Source organism: Orbicella faveolata, unplaced genomic scaffold, assembly GCF_042242905.1.
Source record: "Orbicella faveolata isolate gen_17 unplaced genomic scaffold, um_ofav_v1 contig_14, whole genome shotgun sequence".
In the NCBI taxonomy this organism is placed as follows: domain Eukaryota; kingdom Metazoa; phylum Cnidaria; class Anthozoa; order Scleractinia; family Merulinidae; genus Orbicella; species Orbicella faveolata.
Window position 1 is genome coordinate 5685505 of NW_028301541.1, and position 23922 is coordinate 5709426.

The 23922-nt window shown below is 40.2% G+C and overlaps 2 protein-coding genes across 2 annotated transcripts; one reads left to right on the forward strand and one right to left on the reverse strand.

Moving 5' to 3' along the window:
- Window positions 1–64: 64 nt before the first annotated feature.
- On the forward strand, window positions 65–12611 carry LOC149113734 (uncharacterized). The gene is made up of 12 exons (XM_089286340.1): window positions 65–228; window positions 1791–1880; window positions 2257–2562; window positions 2773–3177; window positions 3722–5132; window positions 5704–5965; window positions 6448–6481; window positions 6638–7867; window positions 8189–8353; window positions 8939–9150; window positions 9580–9671; window positions 10770–12611. Exons 2-12 carry the CDS (start codon window positions 1859–1861, stop codon window positions 10963–10965), a joined length of 4335 nt encoding a protein of 1444 aa, XP_089142466.1. The 5' UTR covers window positions 65–228; window positions 1791–1858; the 3' UTR covers window positions 10966–12611.
- LOC149113735 (uncharacterized) lies at window positions 12451–23883 on the reverse strand. Its single transcript, XM_089287391.1, has 9 exons — window positions 23573–23883; window positions 21925–22085; window positions 19751–19921; window positions 18402–18888; window positions 18251–18314; window positions 17569–17831; window positions 16204–16412; window positions 14429–14665; window positions 12451–13741 (listed from the first exon to the last, which is right to left on the reverse strand). Exons 2-9 carry the CDS (start codon window positions 22069–22071, stop codon window positions 13592–13594), a joined length of 1728 nt encoding a protein of 575 aa, XP_089143517.1. The 5' UTR covers window positions 22072–22085; window positions 23573–23883; the 3' UTR covers window positions 12451–13591.
- Between the last annotated feature and the right edge of the window lie 39 nt (window positions 23884–23922).

Genomic DNA, 23922 nt, shown 5'->3' on the forward strand with positions numbered 1-23922 from the left:
TTGACCCATATTTAGAGGGGGCAAGTCCCGTAACGCAACAAAAAGTGAAAGTTGGGTTGATGCCCGGGGGTTTCCCAGCCCCCAACCCCCAGCGTTGTTTTGCAGGGCTTAAAACTGAAAGATCGCAATTCACTCGGCAGTCATTTGAATTGCAAAGTACCATTACTGCATTATCTTGCATCAGCGCTCTGTGAATATACCCTTGGCTGTATCACGCTTGGGTCTGAGGTAATTATGTGACACACTTCCTAAAGTAGCCATAATTACGATATATTAAGTCAATTTTTGGCATATGCAAAATCACCTTGAAACTGAACAAAGGTAATCTCAAAACAGTAGTTACTCATGCAGAGAGGAAGCAAAAGGACAATAAATAATACAAGACAGGGACAAATTGAGATGGGAAAAGAAAGATGAAGTAGAAAACTTGAAAGCAAATTTTCTCAAGGTCTACAGCTCAGTTTTGGTGTGTGACGCACCAGTGTTCACTGTGTTTGTAGCACGTGCAAGCTACATATATAGTAAGGTAGGTATACTGTACTCGCTATTGCATCAGAAATAAAATGCTTCGCATTTAGTCAAGCTGGGCATTAATTACGGGAAATCTCATCACAAATTCAACGGGTTCAGTGATCTTAAACAATATGACCATTTTAATTCAAATAGTTCTAAATGCTCTTTGCAAGCGGCTCGGATTCCTTCAGACCTAATTAGTTTTGTTTTATACAATGCTTTATCGGTAATCAAATTGTTTGCAATAAAGTAAGCATAAATCAAATCGCTAGCGTGTCTAAATTATGTTCATTACCAGCTGAAGGTAGCTAGCTGACAAATTCCGGGATTTCTACGAAATGACCTCACAGTGAGTTGGATATCAGACCGCCCGCGTCATGAAAGTCATCTATCGTGTCGCACGCTTTCTTTTGCATCCTTTAACTAGTCAAAATTAGGTGTTTAAACATAAAAACAACATTCACAGTACATAAAAAGTTAGTTTTTCCAGTTTACTGCAATAGGTTGTGGCACATTCTGTGAATTGTTCATTTGGATGTTTATTAAAAAGTGTCTACTTTCCAAGAACGCCCATGCAAAGAAAGGTTAATAGTTGGGTTTGTGAGCACTTCGAATTCTAAGAAATGCATGCACAAGACGCTGGCTTCATCATCGGTTTTCCACGAACAAGATTAACGCTGAGTTAATCGTCAGTTACGATATTTTTGTCAGATATAAATCCACTGTTACATGCTTATATAAAACCCAAAATGCCGTGTTTGATTTGTAAGATTTTCATGTGACCTTTAATTGCGATTTTTGGAAGTAATTGATCCGGCCGATGCCATTGATAGCTTGAGGACGCAACGATCCTGACCTGTCCACCCTACGGCTTCAAGCTTCCTGTTTTCCTATTCTGGCTTCCTCAACTTCCAGTTCTTAGTTACTTAAAGAAATATTTTTAAAAGTACATGCAGTTTCCTTTTTTGCAACCGGAAAAAATGATTTGGCAGTGTGGCCTGTTTCTTTCCGCGTATTTCAAAGAACCAGGCCATTGTTAAGGCTGTCAGCCTCGTTAACTGGAGTTACCAACTTTCGTCCGTATTGACACTGAGCAGTACTTGAGAACGAAAATAAGAAGGGTTTTTACAAGACTTGCAAAACGAACTATATAAGTTTACAGTGGAAAGACTTTTAAACGTAATTTTCAATAATCGATTGCCGTTTTGGAGTGAACAGTTTTTCATGCATTTGATTCCTGTTATATTTTAATTCCTATTTTCTTCTTGGAACTTCAGTGACGAAGTTCTCAGGCCGCGGCTCTTGAAAGTCGAGTCTCTTTGACTAGACGCGTGGACGAAAGGAAATGGAAGACGAACATGACATTGGTATGTTTTTCGCAAGTGTTTCGCATTTCTTTTACTAGATAAATTCCTCAACAATAGAGAAGCGAAGTGGACCATTCCTGAAAATCTGGAAATTTCTATTTTTCTTAAAAATGCAATAAAACTGGCACGAGTTTACCCACCAAAACCAGACGCAAATCGGAAGGTACGTTAGGGTTGGGGGGGGGGGGGGGGGTGGTCCTTTTAGGCCATTCACTTTAAAAGTATATCACCGACTAGGAGGCAGCTATCTCTGTCTCTATCTATCCATCAATGTGACTTATATATCGATACCTATGTGCAAGATTTTGCATAGTCCAGGTTGGAGTGCGCCTTTATAGTGTATGTACAACTAGAGCTCATCTTCTCATATTCATAGATATTGACTGTCTGTTGAAAGAAGGAATACCGACCGTGGAAGACATCGAATGCTTAGCCAGGGACATAAGTGATAATCCTGACGAATTAAGGAAGTTTTACGAGTTACTGGGATTAAGCGATGGTGAGCCAGAAGACCTGCATGGACCTTGTTTGGATACCACAGATGGCGCACTAATTCACAGGCATCTCGAGCTTACCCAGGAGAAATGTAAGAACATTACTTACAAAGGTTTAGCCGCAGTTTTGGATCACACCTCCTTTCACAGAAGGGATCTTGTGCAGAAATATTGCCTCATTCAAAAAGGTAAAACACTTAAGTATAACCCATATGATGCTCTCGAAATGAACTTTTTCTCTTTTAGATATTACATTTAGCCACATAGTTGGTTGTGTTATGTTTGCAACATTTAATTTACAAATAGGCCATTTTAAGAGTGCGCTATTGACACATTCACTCAAGCCTGAGTCTTCGTTATGAGCTCAACATAAAGTTCTTTCCCTCCCATCCTTGCAGATTTGATTCCTACCTATATCCTGGCAAGAGGCGGAAATGCCCTAGCAGCTTATCGAAGAGCTCTGAAGTCAGGTAAAACGTACGATAAGCGGGTCAAAGTGTTGCTGATCGGAGAGGACCGCGTTGGGAAGACCAGTCTTGGCAAAGCACTCAAAGGTGAGTCGTTTCAAGAAGATGAGGCTAGTACAGATGGAGTGCTCATGAGCGAAGCCCTCACAAATGCCAGTGAAAAGCCTTGGAGAAATTCAGAAGTTCATAGAAAGTCGAGTGCATACAAGGTGAAGGTTGCCGAGATTCTTCACCGAGAGTTGTTGAGAGGATCAACAGATCAGCCATCTCAAGATGACACAACAAGAGAAGCAAACATGGAGCTAACAGCAATCAATCAAACTAATCAACAACCAGGTGTGCTCGTTGTACTTCTTTACATAAGTAAATAGGTATACGCGGCGCCAAAGGGTATAGCTTTAGAGCCATTTTGGCCTTAGATAGTGTATAGACTGTGACCATCTGTTCTAAGATAGGCTACTTTTTAGGCGCTAAGGCCTGGAATTGGACGTCCTTGTACAGGTAACGAAATCGTCAGGGAAATTTTAAGCACTGGTCCAATTTAGGCCATTTCTAGTGAGCTGATGAATTCACTAACTGTCATAGTTAATTTACAGTCTGAAAAAGGGTATTGAAAATAACATATTTTGAGTCTTAAGAAACACACCCCGAATTACAAATTAAGTTGATCAAGCTTAGTGACATATAGGCTTCTGACCCATATCTTGACAATATGTCAACATTTTCTTGCGAAAATAAAATACTCACTAGTGTGCATGGTGACTGGGAAAAGAAAAGCTCGTTTTCATATTCCCGTAAGATGCTCAGTGCAATTTCATCGCAAACTGTACGCTCTTCTATATAATTCTTATAGTTTTGCTTTGTGTCCCATTGCATTCAGCCTCGTTACAATTACAAGTTGATGGAAAGGTGGACGTGGACACCATTCCAGACGATATTTCGAGTTTAGTCGAGGAAAATTTTGGAGATGACGAGGTCGATAATTGCAAAGATAACGACTCCGATGGAATATGGCCCGTCATTTGGGATTTCGCTGGCCAAGCTGTTTATCGTGCCATTCATCCCATCTTCATGTGCCCGGAAGCTGTGTACGTCTTGGCATTTGATCTGTCAAAGAATTTGTTCGATAAGCCAGGAGGGAATACTGGAGACAATCCCTCGGTACCGAATCCGGACAGCGAAGATTCGAATCTAGATCATATCATGAGGTGGATGGACATGGTGCACTCCTTAAAACACTCTGCGGAAAGTGAGACTCTACCACCAGTCATCCTTGTGGGTACACATGCCGACAGCGTCAAGGAAGACCCCGACAGAATCATGGATTGCCTGTTAGACAGATTCTGCAAAAACAGACTGCTAGGTGAGCATATTGCAGGGAGCGTTGCTGTGGACAACACACGCGCTGGTAAGACACTTGGCCAGGAAGACCCAGGAATTGTCCGTTTGCGCCGGCAGATATTGGAAGTGGCAAATAAGCTGCCGCACACCAAAAAGGAAGTTCCCTTGCAGTGGCTTTACATAGAGAGCAAGATCCAACACGAAGCACAATGTGGAGTAAAGTACATCCCTAAACTTTCCTTTAAAGGAGAAATCGTCGAGAAATTTTGTAAAATTCAAGTGGATGACGTTGAAGCGATTTTGAACTTTCTTCACGATCGTGGCACTATAATCTATCACGAAAATGCAAATGATTCAAATGGCTTGGTGGTGTTGGATCCGCAGTGGCTTGTAAACGTGCTTTGCAAAATAATAACTGTCGTACCGAGCAGAGAGGAAAAGATTAACATCCGCAGCCATCGGAAGAAGCTCAAAGAGAAAGGCATTCTGGCAAAAGAGCTTCTTGACCATGCCTGCAGAGAGCAGGGCTTGGAGCAAGTTGAGCAATCATTGCTGTTTCTGATGGAGAAATTCAACCTTCTTTTTCGTTGTCCAAGTATGGACAACGAAGAAATCTACCTCGTCCCCTGCATGCTAACAGCAAGACCAGGAAAAGAAATAATCCCAACAGCGGTCGACACCTCGTCTTCACCAATGTACGTCACTTTCAAGACCGAGTACGTACCCATTGGGCTGTTCTCCAGGCTTGTCGTGTTGTTTGGAGTGTGGGCGTCGACAAAAAGTTCTTGCGAACAGCAGCAAATTTTCGCGAACGCAGCCCGCTTCGTTTTAGACGGCAAAAACTTCCTCGGATTGGTCTGCTTCAAAAGTGTGATCAAGTTGCTCGTCTGGTCACAAGACAAGTTGGACCCATTCTGCAATGATTCGGGATTCCATTCGGAGGTGTACAGGTAAGCACCTCAATCCTTCTTTCTCCAGGATTGATCAAAACATGATTTCACATTACTATACCAGTTCATAATCAAGCAAACAGGCGACAAGAATAAAGAAAAATCATCAACTAATTATAAGTGATATTGTCTTGATGGACCATCAAATTATCAGAATTTACATTAAAAGAACTGTAAATCCATCAGTAAGAAGAATTAACAAACGTTCTAGACCAGTTACCATCGCATGCTGCGGTTTGATATTTTCTGTGGTAGCAACAAACTATTTATTAGTGAGGAAGAAAAAAAGGGTAAGATTGATTTAGTATTTCAAGCTCGGGGGGTGGCGGGGGGAGGAGTTAGCCTGGAAACCGCTGTTTTGGCCAGCAATAAAGCTAACATGGAATCGTTTTCAATGTTTTGAAATCCTCTTAAACATTGCACGTTCGGTCTTTATTAAGTGTCTAGGATCTAGGTGGGCTTTGAGCTGAGAAATCGTCAAACATTTATTGATAACTGAGCTCCCAGTACCACCATCCAGACTTGTCGATTCTGCTATATTTAGAATTCACGGAATATTCATTTTTTCTAGTTGCTTGGAAAGGAGTTTGGAGACAATGCGCGGAGAGTGCCACTGGTTGCATTCAGTGTCATGGGATTTGTGTGTTCAATGCAGATTGTGTCCTGGAAAGGTAGACTCCACCACTGGCAACTGTATCTGGCACGACACAAAGGGATGTTTGCATGACGACTGTGCTCACTATATTCCTTTAAAAAGCCGCAAGTTCTACTGTCCAGATGCCACAGGCGATGAATCCTTCTTGCTTGACGAAAACTTCGATCTTTGGGTTCAGGTGAGGAGAGTGTTCCTGGCTTTCGTTGTATAGCTCATAACTGGAATAGCAATTATGACATCGTGAACGGCATGACAAACGGCAAAATTTAATTGACTTCATCTGGTACGTTTCGGGTCAACTATTGCCAATTAGTTGTATGCTGAATGATGGTGCTTATACAACGAAATAATTTTATCACAGTGGTCTCGTATACATATCTTTGAGTGTGAGATCAGACGTCGGCTTGTCGCTTTGGACCATTTATGAGCTTTCAGCTCACCCATCCAACCCATGTAAACCAGGAGATTAGATTACAGTTCGCGATACCAGGAACGTTCGTGCTCTCCCGCTATCGAACAGTGTTTCCTTAGTCTGTCTCCACAATCAGTGTAGGCCATTGAAATCAAGACCAGCAATGTAGCGTCTTACCCAGGGTACCTTACAAGCAATATCAGTACATGTTTGTAATTACGTCAAACTGATCGTCATCTTTTTTTCAGGCCGTGAACAACAACAACACTCCGGATGAAATTGGTAAGTGGTCTGTTATGATTGTTATTGTCCCTTGGCAAACACTTCGAGCTGATAATGCTATGCTTTACTGCACTAATTTTAAATAAGCTTAAATAAGTGCATCCCTGTGGGGTTAGTCTCGTCCTAACAGTCTGTTTTCTTGTTTTATACTTTCAGTTGGCCGATCAACGCTGGGGTCTTCGCCTCAGCATTTCCTGAAAGTGTCAAGTCCTTCAACCAAAACAAAACAGGTTTTGCTTTTAGCCGGAGAATGGGGATCTGGGAAAGGTGGTTTACGAACCCTTAACAGGCAACTGGCAATAGAGCTGGCGAGAAACCCCAACCTGGAGGTCAGTTTCTACGTTACAAAGTGCAGTGAAGAAGAAAAGCGAATTGCATCAAGCAATGGTATCACTCTTATAAAAGCAAAAGAACTACCTGGCTATGAAGACCTTGATCGGCTTTCCTCTCCACCAGAAGAATTACCAGAGATCGACATTGTGGTTGGGCATGGGGCGAGACTCGGGAAACAGGCCCAGCTGATCCAAAGATTCTGTCCAAAATGTGTTTGGGTTCAAGTCGAGCATACTGCTCCCGAGGAACTCGCCATGTACAAGAATTACTCTTTCAACATCTCGAAAGGGGAGCAGAAACACCATACGGAGGTAAAACTGGCTGACCGTGCTGACATGGTGGTTGCAGTTGGGCCAAAGTTAACGGAGCTGTACAAGACGTATTTGCGTCCTTCTCCCAACAAGAAGGTCTTTGAAATCATTCCAGATCCCAGCATCTTCCACGAATTTAGAGAATGCAAGCAGGCTAAAGACGACAGAGAAAAATTTAACGTCTTGGTGTTTGGTCGTGGTGACGCGGACGATTTCGAGCTGAAAGGATTTGATATAGCTGCGAAAGCGATTGCAGAGCTGAAGGACCAAGGGTACCATCTCTATTCTGTTGGTGCACCAAGTGGGAGTGAAGAAGAAGTGGCAGAGAAGTTACTTCAGCAGGGCATTTCTCCTCGTCAACTATCCGTTCGTGGATTTATCGAAAGCAGGGCAGAGCTAGCTAAGTTACTATGTCAGGTGGATCTTGCCATTATGCCATCAAGGACGGAAGGCTTTGGTCTGACTGCTCTTGAGGCCTTATCTGCCGGTCTACCTATTCTAGTCAGCGGTAACTCGGGATTTGCAAAAGCTCTCGCGAACATGAAAAATCCCTTGGCTTCATCGTGTGTTGTGGATTCAGCAGACGCCAAAGACTGGGCTAAAGCAATTCAAGCCGTCAAGGAAAAACCCAGGTTAGACAGGCTACATGATGCACAGAGATTAAAGGTGTGTTGCGCGAATTCCTTCGCCTGGTCAAAGCAATGTCAAGCCCTCACGAGAGAAATGCTTGCTCGGGTCAGAGGTGAGAATTATATTACATTCTCTAGTGATAAGCCTAAATCAGAATTCCCCCACCGACTCTGTCTGTCTGTCTGTCTGTCTGTCTGTCTGTCTGTCTGTCTTTCTGTTTGTCTATTTGTCGGGCTGGCTGATCGCTGAAGCATGGTTCTCTTTTAGTTAAATATAAAAGAGGAGAACAGCTCTCCGGGTTCACCGGTTTTCTCCCCTCCACAAAAACATCTCCAAATTCCAATTCGACCAGGATAGAGGACCTGCATGAAAACCAGCTAAGGCCGAATGTGGCCTCCTCCCTAACCATCGTAATTTATTCATTTATTTCCAGAAAGAAAAGGTGACGACAAAGATAGCGGTGGGGAGGGAGATGAAGTCGCGACAGATGCGCAGTGTGTCAAATACATGGCAGAAGAGAACGAACAGGCAACACAACCTGCATCACCATCAAGCCGAAGATTCCAAGCTGTCAAAAATCCAGAGACCGGTAATCAGGGTATGTTACAAACAAAATATGGCGATTCTTATTCTTTGAAGAAAGTATTTGTGATATTTACAGTGAAAGTCACCCTTTGGTTTCTAAGTGGTTTTCAAGTGGTTCTTCATTACCGCATTTCCCAAAAGTAAGAGAAGAGGGTGCTATTAAGCACTTAATGACTGGCCCCAAGGGAAACAGTGAGTTTTGTTTCCTTGAGACCCTCAATGTTCGCCGAGGAGAACATTGAGGTCGAGGGGAAACAAAACTCACTGTTTCCCGCGGGACCAGTCATTAAGTGTTTTGTTATACCTCCCAACTTAAAAGTAGAACAAAACTGAGAAGAAATCGTTTCCGTTACTCCAGCTGGCTCACAAATTTGCCGCGGTTTCAAGGAGCACGACCTGAAAACGTGCGAGTCGAATGTTCATGTTGTTGTTTCCCTCGGGAGTGAGTGAGGTTTTTTTTCGCCTAGGGAGTTTGTGAGTTTTGACCCACGACACGTGACACGTTTTCCTCCAATCGGAAAACGTATTTGAGTTGGGAGGTATAACAAACTAGATTATTAAGTACTTATAACATAGTAGTTTATTGTCCATATCACAGGGTCAGGACCACATGAGGCACCTTTTCCCGTAGAACGCTGTGATATTTTCAGAGAAGTCACGAACGTACCAACATTCTCAAGCTTGGAACACGAAAATGATGACAATCGTAATAGCGAATTGGGTTCAACGGCAAATCAAGAAAAGGATAGGACAATAGTCGCAGAACTTTCTATATCACCTGAGGTCGACGAAACAGTGCTGAGCTATCAGGTAGGGACGAGTAAAATGTGAAAGAATATATTTAGTTTTCTTTCACTTTGTGTGCTATTTACCTAGCAAGATGGGCGGGCAATTCAAAACCTCCGCTACTACCACAGCTATCTACCATATAATTTCTTCACATTATTAAAGGTGCTTCTATACCAGTTACTGTGAAGAAACCTCGAATCACTTTCAAATTGAAGCACAACCCTGACAAGGCTGCAAAAGACTCTTCAAAAAAGCAAGGCTTATTATCAGACCTTGGAAGTAATCCGCATTCATCTGTATGGAGACTGTTAGGCCACATACATACTGCACTATGTGTACAATCATTTTTCAGTTTTCCGTCATTAACCGCTGGTTTCAATGACATTTAACAGCCAGTGAACAAAGTCAGTTATGAATAGTACTGTATTCTACTTTTCTTTCTTTCCACAGAAAGAAACCGAACCCTGCCCTAAACAAGATGAATTCCAGAAAACAAAGGAAGGATTTCAACAAACAGAGTCAAGTGGAACGAAAGAGGAGAGGTACGAGTGAGCAACGGGTAAAATACAGGACTATGTTGTATGAATCATAACCAGACTTAAAATATATATCACTATGTTTTGTTCACTTCAATTTACATCAAATGTTTGGAATTATACGAGTCAAATATGTGAAGAAAAAAAATAAAACATTGGTATATTGATCCATCTTTCTTTCAAAGTCAGTGGAACAAAGAGATAAAACACATCTAGCTTTTTTTGCTGAGCACAGGGATAGCAACACTTATTCCAACTTGAAAATGTCACTCTTTACGTCACTTAAACTGAAGTTGGCCTTTGAGGTCATAACTGTGAACAGAATAATTAGATGAGAATGTTTGGTCATTGTCGCTAGGATTTCAGGTGTTTCTCTCGGTAAACTACGTTAAGGGAGAAAGAGACCTCTCGTATAGGGATACCTTTTAGAAACCCCTTTTACCAAATGGTTCCAGCGGAATTGAAGATGTAAGTACAAATACAGTATAACGTGCTATCGGCACCACAACTGTGTTCCCAGCCCCGCCCAGTTGCTGGAAATGTCTATCAAATTAGGGGTCGCCACGAAGCTCTTCGGAACGTCTCACAGGATTGGCTGAGAAAATGATATACAAACAAAAGTAACAATGGACCCTAGCCCTAAAACAATAGAGCTTCGTGCTAACAAGATCCAATGAAATTAGAGGTTCTAGGGAGCTTCATGACAACAGCAGAGTAGGGGATGGACAGCAGCTAACTAAGGTTCTCAAATCCAAGATGAGAAGAGAAAGGGTAAGAGAGTTGATCTCCCACGGTAGGTTTTAGATCACTCCCGCTTTCGGAAATGCCAGGAGTGCCTAGATATAACCACCTCCGTCAGCCGGATTTTGGTTCCGTGGACTCCGCGCATTTTCATCCTCCACGAAAACTTACACGCAACGTGCGAGGCAACCTTACCTGAAGGTGAACTGGGTACCATGTATGAAAATAACTTGAGAGTGCTTATATTGGGAATAAGGTGAACTCTCTGACCAATCCTCTCTTGGTTCTGTTGAGAGCTCCAACTACGCACTTTCAATTACGCATCCGTGAAGTATTTACAGACCTGTGTTGTTCTGCCAACAGCATCACTGAAATACGTTGTCGAAGAGGAGATGAACATGCTCAATGGAGAACGGATCGCGAGGAAAACACAAAGGAACATGTCCAACAGCCAAGGACCGAGAGTATGAAAGTGCAGAATATTAATCCCAGAGTCACTTTCATACTGGTCGTAGTAGCTGTACTGTTTGCTGTAGTGGCCTACATATTATATTCATAGATTCTCCACAGGATAAAGGGGCTATGTCTCGTGTGAAACATCTTGAAAAATTTAGCCTAAACGTTTCAAGTTCGAAATGCATAATCCGTCTCAAACTTCCAGTCTTAAATTTCAATTTTCAAACAACATTTACATTTACGTTGTGTTTAGTCTACCTTACTGGCAAGTTATGGTAATTTGGAATCTGCCTTTGACAGAAAGTTAAAAACTCTTTATCCTTATTCAACTACCAAAACGCAGTTTAAACATAGGGTTATTTTATCTCCATATATGAGCCAAGTCACTGCATAGTGTCATTCGCCCCTTCCAATAAGCACCCCGTTGTTGTTCTAAGTGCAGCGGTTATTAGAGGGCCGCGTTTTTAATTGTTACTGTTAGGTGTCATGTACGGCACTCATTCAAGGGCGCCCTTCATCGAGGACGGCGCTTTCCTGAGTAAATTTGAAATAGTTCTTTGTCTGCCTTTAGCAAGACCTTTTTAAAAATACGATCTACCTTTCAAAAAATGGGTGGAGCAATCTCGTTGAGTTGTCTACCGCTTCGGTCACATGAAATCATATTGTAGTTTGCATTCACTTGTGTTTTCTTGCTTGCTCAGAGGGATAAGAAGTTTCCCCTCGTGACTCGCGCGCAGTCATTTAGATGTCAATACATTACGCGTTTTTTTCTCGCCCATTACTCGTCGCCCGCGTGAGTTCCCAATTGTAACAACCGGTCATCACAGAAGATACATATGTAGCCTACTAGTGATTATTAGTGCGAGCTTATCAAACGTTTGCGTCTGTCGACATTAATTTGTATATAGGTGGTTTTCTTCCACTGGTTTAGAACCGGTGAAAGTTTGTTGAATTTTGTTACGCGCACTTGTTGGTGTCTATCCTTTAAGTGTGCTTACACGAACAAACGAACGAAGCGAATAAACGAACGAACGAAAGGACGAAAAGAAGTGAATGAATGAAAGAACCAATGAAAGAACGAACGAACGAATCAACGAAAGTACGAACGAACGAACGAACGAACAAAACGAACGGAACGCAGTGAATGAGTGAACAAGCCAATGAAAAAACGAACGACGTACTCTTTATCGAACGATGAAGTGTGTGACATGAATGAATGAGGTTTCAAGGTATTTATCCTGTCTTTCTAAGAACAACTAAATGGGGACACTTGAAATAATAATAACAGCAATTACAATGATAGCAATAATGCTAAGTAAGATACTAAATATTAAACAATTTTGAAGTTTTTTTTTAATTTAAGATAAAGTTTTTTTAAAGATCACTCTATAAATCATTAGCATCGATTCGTGGATAACAGCCCCTGGAAATAGAGATACCATGATGGCAACTTACCAAGAAAAGTTATTCCCAGTTACAATTTTTGTCTGGTTTTGGGACACAATAAATGAAAATAATACAAAGGGCGACATAGAAATTCTGTAGCGATAATTTTTTACAGTATCAGCGCGAGGAGTATTTGACTTGATTCTTGTTTGTTTTGTGCACTTTATTTACTCCCTTGTCATTACCTGACGATGGATGTTAAACATCCGAACATGTGTTACATTCAAAAGGATAATTGTCTCTTTTTAAGTTACAACTTATTTGTATAATAAGAAAAATAAAAATCATGGTATGATTGGGGAATTTATTAACTAGGTTCTGAGCAAATGCGCTTCAGCTTTTGTTTGCAAAGTAAAATCATAACAGTGAGATAGTTTACCCCATTATTACCCTATAAGTCAAGTAAATTAATGCTTTTATTTACCCTGCCTTAAGTTCAGACATTTATTTTGTGATATGCAAACATTTCTTGGACTTGACTTCCTGCAAGTCAATAAAGACTAGGGCAAAAATGAAAAGTATTATACTATTATCCTCACAAGCCATGGGAACAATAGCTCGTTTTGTAAAGTACTGCAGCATATTCATGTCAAATACTCTTCTACAATTATAATCACTGAGATTTCTCTCTAAAGACGCCATGAGAAGTTCAGTGGAAAGGACAAGCTCTGCTGCAATGCGAAAATCCCCGTTAAGGCAACCAACTAAAAATTAATTTGGACTTCAAGGACAAAACCATAAATTGTTTTCTCTGGGTTGTGCTCCCCTCCCTATCCCGTCCCGTCCCGCCAAATCACCCCTCGTCACGTCCCGTCCCGTCCCACCCCGACCTCTTGCTAGCTTCACTTTGTTTGGGGTCCGACGAGGTCCCTCGCCCCCACCTTCCCTAGAGATAGCTCATAGAGCAAGAAGTGTGCACGAGCGATCAAAGAGCAATGCTGGATTTTGAACTCCGGTGGTCTCAGGTGCAAACTCTCGATAGTACCCAATCCCCCGCGTTTGTAAAATGACCAATTGCTCTGCCAGTTAGGATTCATAAGCAACGAAGAGCAGATAAGCGTTTTACTTCACTTATGAGTGACAAACTGTCTAAAGTGTTGAAACATATGCATGGATTAAAAAGTGAAGAGTTAATAGGATCTTCAGGTAAGACCCCCAACACAAGATTAAGATAGATCGATCTTTTACTTTCCTACCCCTCCTCCCACCTTTGACATGTTTTGTTTTCAAAGTGGTTCGGTGGGGGGGGGGGGGGGGGAGGAGGGGTGTCGCTTTACATCCGTTTACGACACAGGTTCTTGATCTTTGTTGTAGAGCACTCTAATTTCCCGTTTCATGGTTAGCCATTTAAGATTCCCACGCACATTCTCCCTTTCCATGGGCTGGGATTCCAGAGCATCCCGAAACTCTCTGACGGTAGCTAGACGCCATCCCTAAAGTAAACAACAGAGAGATACCTTAAGGATAGGTAACAATCATCTCTTGTAGATTTAACAATCCCTGTCAATTATGTGCAAGTTTGACAATCAGCCTGGCACTAGACTAAACTTTTCATAACAGAGAGGAACCTGGCTGGCTTTCTAGTGATTTAAACCATTACATAAAACCAAACCCTCCCCCCCCCCCCCCCCTCCCCTCTTTTTATGACACGTATTGCCACTCTCCCAGATGGAAACGTCTTACTCCATGGGAGAATGGGACCCATCCCGCCGCCCTCACACACCCAACATTTCTGGAAAGAAAAATAACACTAAATAATAATTTCTTAAGGTGGAAGTCCATCCCTGCTGGATAAAAAACTTGACTTGCTTGTCCACGGCAGATCGTGTTACCTTACCTCATTTTTGTCAGATTCCCTGAAACGAATCTCTGTCAATACACACTGCTCCCCCTCTAGTACACGATACAGGTACTTGCTAGTTCATCGCAAGCACCCCTACAATTTTTTTATGTTAACCCCGCTGGCAAAAAGAAATCTACAAAAAATCTCTCTATTATTTTATACAAATTGCTATTTCCTCTAAATGAAAACTTACAGCACATTGCAGGATATCCCCAGCAATTCTGTCACGTAACACCCCAACAATTCCTTTTCAAGAAAACTGTTTATTTATACATACACGAGGAGTATTAAGCCCTCGGGTAATCAGATGTGGACTCAGGTCTATAGCCCCCTGGGTGAGCGGCTCATAATCCGTCTGCTCTGTAGTGGCATACAACATTAAGGCATCATTGCATCCTTCAGGTCTTTCAACATGAAAATCTGGCTCCACCATGCGACGGACTGTATCAGGGTGAAGGAGCATACGCCTTATCTCTGTTGCTGACTCACCAGGTTTAAGAACTTCAGTGGCTCCCTGTAGGATAAGCTAAGGTGAATCAATAGACAAGAAGAAAAACCTTCTCTCCTCCCTCCCACCCTCCAAAAAAAACAAAAAAAAACCACTTACATGTGGACACCAAATTAAAGGCCTTCTGATAATACGTCCTTAACAAATATAACCTCGATTAGCTCTAGAAGAGTGATAGAATTTCTCGTGATGTAACCCTGCTAGTATAGAGCTGTCTGCTCAGAGACTTACTGTATTACTGCCAGGAGGGGACGGGGCAGAACTCCATTTGAAAAGGTTGGGGATGTTTGTCTTGTCTTGCCTAGGGATATATATCAAGGATTTTGGTCTCACCTAAGTCGTTCTAGACAAAATGACACTATTAATTTTTAGTCGTCAAAGTATCTTTTATAATAATAATAATAATAATAATAATAATAGTAATAATAATAATTTTTTTAATAATAATAATAATAATTTTAATAATAATAATAATGTTTATTAGTACCTTACAAAAAAAAAAATTAATAATAATAATAATAATATAAGGACTTGGAAATCGAAACAAGCCGAATGTGAGGCATGAGAACGGAAACGATACCAGTTATCATTGGAGCACTTGGAGCTATCAAAAAGGGACTAGAAACTTATCTCGGAAGAATTCCCAGCCAAATAAGTATCAGTGAACTACAAAAGATAACCTTGCTAGGTACAGCACACATTTTGAGGAGGGTGCTATCAAGCTAAAAACTGGCTATCCCCTAGTGCCCCAGGACCATGGTTCGGTCTCGACCCTAAGGACTCTAAGCAAACATTACGTGAGGACGATAATAATAATAATAAATAACAGAGCTAAATAACAATAGAGCTACAGAAGACCGTCCTCCTTGGAACTGCTCACACACTTAGGGGGACTCTATCCATCAAGTAATCAAGCAGACTCATGACTGCCCTAGGCTCACGGATTGAACTCGGCACCATAAGTTAAAAGCGACCAGACTTTAAGGGCTTTTGATTTAAAACGCTGATAACTAAGTAAACGTTTATTGCTAGAATTCCTTAGATTATATTTGGATGAGAGCCTAAGAGAAATAAGAGATGATAAATAAGTAGGCGCTAAAAAATTAAGAATCTTAAAAGTAATTTTACGGTGCACTCGAAGAAATAATAAATAACGCTGTCATTTTCCTTCGAAGTGGTATCTTTTAGGGGTTGAATAAAGCTCGAGCCGCGCCAGATTTGGTCTCCTTTAGGGGTTTAATTCAACTTTTCTGATGAGCATCCCTGACCCCCGCCCCCCTATTAGCTAATATGCCGTACATAAGACAAAATAAGAGCTACTTTTATCGGCCATATAAAACCCAGTGATGGTGATTTTGACCCAGGAAATTATTTAAAACCCACTAGCAAGTTTGATGTTACTCAAGAATTTTGATGTCTTCAACCCATATAAAACCACCATTTTGTCAAATGCAAATTGCCTTCCAAAAATAACCCCTCCCCCTCACCCGATAACAAGCCCACAGAAAATGCCTCCTACATAAAAATATATCAAGAGTACTTACCCTTTTTGGCGGATACAAGACCACAATGGAGCCGTCTGCCTGGTATGACATGACACAGATATGGATTGGAAACTCTTCATTATTAGTGACTTGAATCACAAGTGCATCACCGGTGCCATCCACCGCTCGATAAAAGCTCCGATGACGTGAGGGTGTTACCACCTCAACACTGTGAGCTTGGAAGTTTGGAATTGCATAAGGGGGGCCTCCTGCAACAAGCAAATAACCAACAATGTGAGCGAATCATGTTTGACTGTCGCTAGCAAAATGTATACCACAGCACGCAGATGTCAATAAACCACCAAACATGCAGTTGCTGGCCCACTGATAAAATGTATGCTTGATGGAGGTGATTATAAAGACAAAACAGCAATAAGGCACCAACCATTTGTTACTTTATTTGCAGTTTTCGCTTTTAATGTACTGCACTATCTATGGAGAAGAACCAGGTTGAAACCACAGCACCCTATAAAGCGCTAAACTTATAAACGCCTGCTCTACCTAAAATAACTATTTTTGTCACGCCTTCTCAGGCTAGAAATTAATTTTCACCCACAGATGTATAATTATACATATAATTATACATGTATTTGACCACTGCAATCACACCAAACATCTATTTTTCCACTGGTAGAACTATATGGAATGTCTGCTACAACATTTACATTCTGTTTCAACACAATTTTTATACAAGATGCACACTCCATCTTAGACTTGAGATACCAAGGCCAACATGCAGTGACCTCAAGTGAGACCACACCCCCTCCCCCAAATCTCTCCTCTTCCTATAATGAGAAAGCGCCCTTTTACACGACCCCAATGTGGAGGCGTTGTCTCACTATACAGTCAGAACAAACCACCAGGTAAGTACCAGGATGCCCACTCAGTGACTCCTTTAAGTCTTACTAACAATAGATAACCATACCATTCATGTTTTATATTCTATTTGCCTGTGAACAGGCTCTCTAGTTGAGGATGGGGCAAAGAGAAAGCAAGAAAAAAAAGGGTAAAAATGAGATGAGGAGACACCCCAACCCCAACCCCCACCCTGCCCCCCCCCCCCCCCCCTGGCTACTTCACTTTCAGCCACTTCCTTCTCGGCTCTTCTAGCCGCGGTCAGACCCTTCCAGCTGGAGTCTGTTCACAGGCTAATATTCTATAAGGTTTTTTATTGTATCATTTTGTGATTTTTACCTGTTACCATTTTTTAGCTCTATTGACCAATCAATTTTGCATTGTAAAAAGCATTGAGACTTTATGTGCTTGATGACCTTTTAATAATTTCATTATTAAACACCCAACAGCCCCTCCCACCCCTAATCCTTCCCCGCTTACTGCCTATCAGCCATCTGTGGGTTTCATTACCTCCAAATAAATCAGTTGTTTCAACTGCTCGAGCTTTCAACTCCATCTTCTTGTCAGGATCATTTTTGAATGGAGGCACATTCTCAACTTTAAAGACTTTAAAGCTAACATTACGCAGCATATCAGGATCAGGCAACCTCGGAGTGAGAGCAAATTTGGCGCGAAAATATTTGGATAGATTTGTAGCCATCAAGTACCCATCACCAGTCTGTTGATAGGGAAGTATCATCCTTCCATGGTGCATTGCCCGCCAACATTGCTTCCTGAAAAATAATGAAGCATTTCATTTCAAATTGCTTGATAAAAAATAATTATTGTTCTAGAATGATCAATCTATCTAGGTCCCACATAAGTCTCATATATTATGAGAGGTCTTTCCTCTTTTCCATTATAATTATCAGCTGGGTATGAGTCAGCAGTTATCAGTTATCACCTCTTATAATCCATCAAATATTTTCACTCGTGTGCGATTGGTTTAAATGTGTCACATAACTGAATATTCCCCAGCTAAAACTGGGGAATATCCAAGTGATATTCCCCAATTTTCAAAACAGCATGTGTTGCAAAAAATATTTGAAGGATAGAAAACACATTAGCCTCCATTTGGCGTGAGAATATACTGGGATCTTTGTTCTTGGAAATTATCTGTTCCTCAAAGTTCACAGTTTTCCCTGAGCCACACTTGCAGAAACTGTTTGCTTCTTGGAACATATAATATCCAAGCATATTTTCCCCCCAATTGGAGGCTATTGTTTATATATTATAAAACAAGGTCTTCAACAAAAAAAAAAAACAAAACAAAATTCTCACTGACAGACTCACTCTGGTTCAACCAAAGACATTTTTGCATTTTACAAGTAGCTCATTGAAGTACTTACAAAAGTACATGGCTGTATTTTTGAAATGAAAGACTAGCCTGTAGACAGAAGTTCTCAAGCTCAGGGAGCACATGTGCTGTACAGATGTAGGCAATGAGTTATTGTTAAAATCATGATGGACAGGTATGCAGGGCCTCTTGGGTTCACAATTTATGATCTGAGGACTTGTTTTGGGTTTGAAATTTTGTCGTACCCTTTTTGGTGGTGGGGGGGGGGGGGGTGATTTTGGTAAGGAATATTTTGGGGTAGACAAAAAGCTAGACTGTCGTATGGCTCTTGGAGTACTTCCTGTATCAGTTTCTGAGAAGCCACGATACATGCGGCCAGAAAAACAGCAGTCAAAGATTGTGTTGACAAGTGCACCTTTCTTGTGTAACTCCAATAGGTGAGGCTTGAAGTGTTCACCAGTAATACATGTATCATATATGTGGTACTCATCAACCTACAGAAAAAAAGAATATTTAAATTATTCAAGACAGCATTAAATGTTCCGTACCCCATTCACACTGACATGTTTAAACAAGGTTAAAAATTAGTTGCTCGTACTATGAATATCTCACAACTTAATAAGGTAAAAACCTCTTTGATTGAAATATGTTAGCAAGGTGGTTTGAAATGAATACAAAGAAATGAAATGAATGCAAAGCGTAATCAAAAAATTGGAAAAATTAAACTTGATTTAGTTAAACTAGTTTAGTTGGTGTGAATGGGGTCTAAGAGTGAATTATAAATCATCATAGGGTTACGTGATCAGGGGGAACACTTAATAATATGTCACATTTTGATAATAAAATTTAAATTACAATGTCAATATGAAGGTCCACTAAAAAAGTGGCTTCTAAGAGAGATTAAGGGAGGGTTCAGATATTTCATTGAAAAATTACACACAAAGAACTGTTATATAAAATTGTCATGTTTGTCTTAAGACAAACAGGAAAAAGAACAATTGACTTGAAAGTCTTAATTTGTTTTGCAAAATAACAGATGTTCATGCCCAAATCTTTTAACAGTACAAAGTCCTTTACTTGTGTATTATTTTTCCTTAGAGTGCACACACAATGCATGATGTGGCATGACTTTTGAACATGAATTTTGGGTGCAGTAAGCAGGATGCTGGGGCGTATTTTGAATTAGGGGACTTACAAGCAAGCACCAGAGGCACTAACTTGTAGGGGTTCTGAAGATATTTGTAAAATTACTATTTTACAGTATGTAATTTTTGCTTGAAATCTGCCATTCTTGGTAAGGATGCTACCATACCTCCACAATTATTGTCCAAAATTACCAAACATTAGTTTACTTACCATCTCTCTGGTTAAAGTAGTAGGTATCAAGCCTTGGTCAAATTGATCAGGGAGCTCATAGCCATGGCCGCTGAAGTGTATCACTACCACTGATCCACTCTCTGCCTTGCATGACACTTCCTCTAGGGAGCTCAAGATATTCTCGCGTGTTGCATCCTGGCCCTCAAGGACCTACATGCCAAAAGAAGAATATTAAGATGTTAATAATTTCTATTTACACCTTTTGCTGTTCATTTACAGAAAACAAACCTTCATTTGTGTCCAAATTTCTTTCATTATGGTCATTAAACTCTCATTAACACCAATATGACCTTCATTTGCGCGTAAGAAACGTTCAAGAAAAACATTTACATATGCATTAACATTCAAAATCATCAAAAGAAAAACAATACCTTCATTTGACATTCATTGACTGTAAATGTATTTTCATTTTGGTGGAAAAAAAATTCGTTGTCACGAAACGACAATCATTTACACTTTACGACATTCAGTTTTCAACAAAAGACTTTCAATAACACAATTTGCATGAGAACTAACATTCAATTGCATTATTATGCAACCATATCCATGAAGGTAACAATCTTAAATGCGGTGAGACATACATTACCGTGTTTTCACCTAACGTTAAGAGAAAACAATCGCTCATTAGCGTAATTCTTTTGCACAGAGATATCTCGCCCAATTTTCCTCGAAAATTTGATTATAGAACAAGGGACCATATGTACTTTTTTCAAATCATAATTTCACAATCCTCCCCTTGCAGATATAAATTCGGCCACTTACGAAACTTTTTGCGTACAACTCAGAGGGCGCACTACAGTATCCGTGTGACATACATGAACATGTACATGTAGTGACAGTTCGATTTGTCCAGAAATGCCACGAAGAAATAGAATCGCATTTGAACACCGCGAAAGGATAGTCAGGGCTTTTGAAGATGTCAACGAAGACTATTTACTATTTACTAGTGAGGCAATTGAAGGATAAATCGTTCAGCGAATTTGATCTTCTATCTTTCAAAAATAAATGTTATTATGGCTGTAATGTTTGTCTCGCCGCTTTAAAGATTGTTACCTTCATGGATATGGTTGCATAATAATGCAATTGAATGTTAGTTCTCATGCAAATTGTGTTATTGAAAGTCTTTTGTTGAAAACTGAATGTCGTAAAGTGTAAATGATTGTCGTTTCGTGACAACGAATTTTTTTTCCACCAAAATGAAAATACATTTACAGTCAATGAATGTCAAATGAAGGTATTGTTTTCCTTTTGATGATTTTGAATGTTAATGCATATGTAAATGTTTTTCTTGAACGTTCCTTACGCGCAAATGAAGGTCATATTGGTGTTAATGAGAGTTTAATGACCATAATGAAAGAAATTTGGACACAAATGAAGGTTTGTTTTCTGTAAATGAACAGCAAAAGGTGTATTAAATGGCTGTGTCTCACAATGACTGGGAACTACTGAATTTCATAAATTTGATTGGCTGAAATTGATAATGATTGTGGTCTAGATTTTCCCATCTAGACCAACATCTAGATCAGTTATATTTTGCGGTGAAGAAGTTGCAAACTGCAATACAAAAACATTGACTATCTTCTTCCAAAAATATTAGTTCAAGAGAATATTCAATCATACTACTCCCCACAGAAAGGAAATCCCAATAAAGCTTGATGAAAAAAAAGGAAAGAGGACAAGCAAACTTTGGCAGACTTAAGTTCAGCTCACCCCCGTTCACAAGCAAAATGCCAGCTAGTACAAACCAGTTACATTAAACAAATTAGTTTTTTTCTTGTTTTCCATTCAATAAACATCTCATTAACCAAGCTTACTTGGTCTGCATGGGAGAATCTTGACCTCGGTCATGTGCACAGACCTCGCTGCATTCAGTCTGTACTCACCTACTCAGTCAAGATTCTCCCATACAGACCTACTGCTCAGTTAATAAGAGCAAGGGTCATTTCTTATGATCAAATTTTAGACAAAAGGAAAGACCTTGTTGAAAATAATCAAGCCTTACAATAAAAGTAGTTTGTGTATCACAGTGGTGTACATGAATGACGAGAAGTCAATTTAAAGTGAAACTGTAGATACTGACTTGACACTTGTACATGACACACGTGGGGATTGTCCTCTCGTGTGTTGAAAATAAAGATTTCTTCACAACAAACCTTAATGTTTTCCAACAGGAATCCATTTCTACACAGCATGCCTGTCATTAATTCAAGGTCATTTTGAACACCTTCTAATGGACCGCAGTAATCTGGCAGATCACTAGCATAACTTGGACCAATCAAAAGTGCAAGGTTTGCCGCCATATCTTCTGGACCTTCTGGTAAACATATAACATGAAATTAAAATTATACAAGTTAATTATACAAGTGACAATGGATTAATTGGAAAATGGCATGCTTATGGATTATAATATTTACGCTGCAAGGATAATATCAGTGACTAACGTATCCAAAATAAACTTTTCACATTTAAATGTTTCAGTTTAGAGCAATCAGACTGGATTCTGATGGCAAATCAATAAATTTACTTGTAGTGTCGTAAAATGAAGACCCCACAGTAAAATCCTGACATATGTTAAGTGACCCCAGGGTAGTGCTTTAGAAGCACTCTGGTGCCACAGGCGACTAACTTTTGCCTTTGGGAAAAACTTACATTTTTCATAAAAGTTTATTTAAGTGCTGGGCACCCAGGATTTCATGGTTAGGAACCTTTAGGACCCTTGTAATTTTTCCTCAACCACAGCCTCCAGGAACCTCAAAAAAAATAGCAAACAAGCCTAAAATACTTTTATTCTGAAATACCTGAAGTTAGAAAAAAAATTATTGCTCCGAAAATATTTCAGCCCTTACCACTCCCATGATCATGGGGCTTGTGTAACACCAAGCTCAAATTGAGGACACATGTCAACTGTACATTTGTCATAGTTGATTTTTGATGGACCAGATTTAAGAGGGTGGTACCAGGATATTCTCGTGATTCCTGATCAGCTGATTTTTTCCGTGAAACTTGAATTTAGGAAATTATTGTTTGTGATCCATGAAGGTTTTGCATAACCCGTGAAAAACTTGAATTATTCACCGATATTCATGATTTCACCACTCTATTTTACGTGATTCTGAGACGGGGGTCCTCCAAATGGTTAGAGTCATCTATTGAGAGTGACATAGACATGCGATTTGCAATATGGAGCTTTCACGATTTTTCTTTCTTCAAACACTCTTTCTAGTGTAAGAACAGGTTATTAAAAGTAGTATCTTACATGTACTTGCTTATTTTCATGATTCAGGAAAATGAAATTTTTATATCCGTGATTTGTGATCCTCATTTTTTTCCTTTCGTGAAAAGTGCCATAGACCTCCCTTGTACGACCCTCATTTACTGTAATTTACAGATGGAAGAGTAAAGTCTGCAGTTTGCAGTTCACAGTCCACAATCTGCATTATACACAGACCGACTACTGAATAGATTACATTGAATGGCCACACAATAACTGACTAGGGTTTTATCGACAGACTTGGAAGGTAGAACCACCTTGCACACCACAGTAAACAGTACCACATGAAAGTACTGCCCGATAGCTTGCATTTGAATGGTCACACACTAGGGTTTCATCCACAGACCTAAAAGTTAGAACCACCTTGTACAGCAAAATAAACAGTACCACATGAAAGTACTGCTCAATATATAGCTTTCATTTGAATGGTCCACAGGTTTGATCCACAGTATTGACCCACAGTATTGAAAGTTAACACAACACATGACAAGGTTACAATTACACACTGACAGATGTTTAACGAAACTTACCTAAAATGCAGTGTACACTGCAGAGAAAGCCACACCAATTCGAAGCATGCAGACCTTGTAAATTTATTTTTCACTCGTGTTCATTCGAAAACGAAACTTGCAGAGGAGGGGAAATCCCCGGTCAGTAGTCACGTGAATAAACATCACTCCATCTTTGAAGAAAACGTTTTCTTCAACTCTACAAAATCTCAGTTCTTGTTGCCAATATTGTGCGCGTGCCCTAGAACGTGAAAAGTTGCTGAAAAGTTGTATTTCCCGAACAATCGCGCCATCTTGTTCCTCGCCATCTTGAATATCATTGACTCGTTCCCAGTTCTTTTCTAGGAGTTTTTCCACGAAAAGCTGAATCA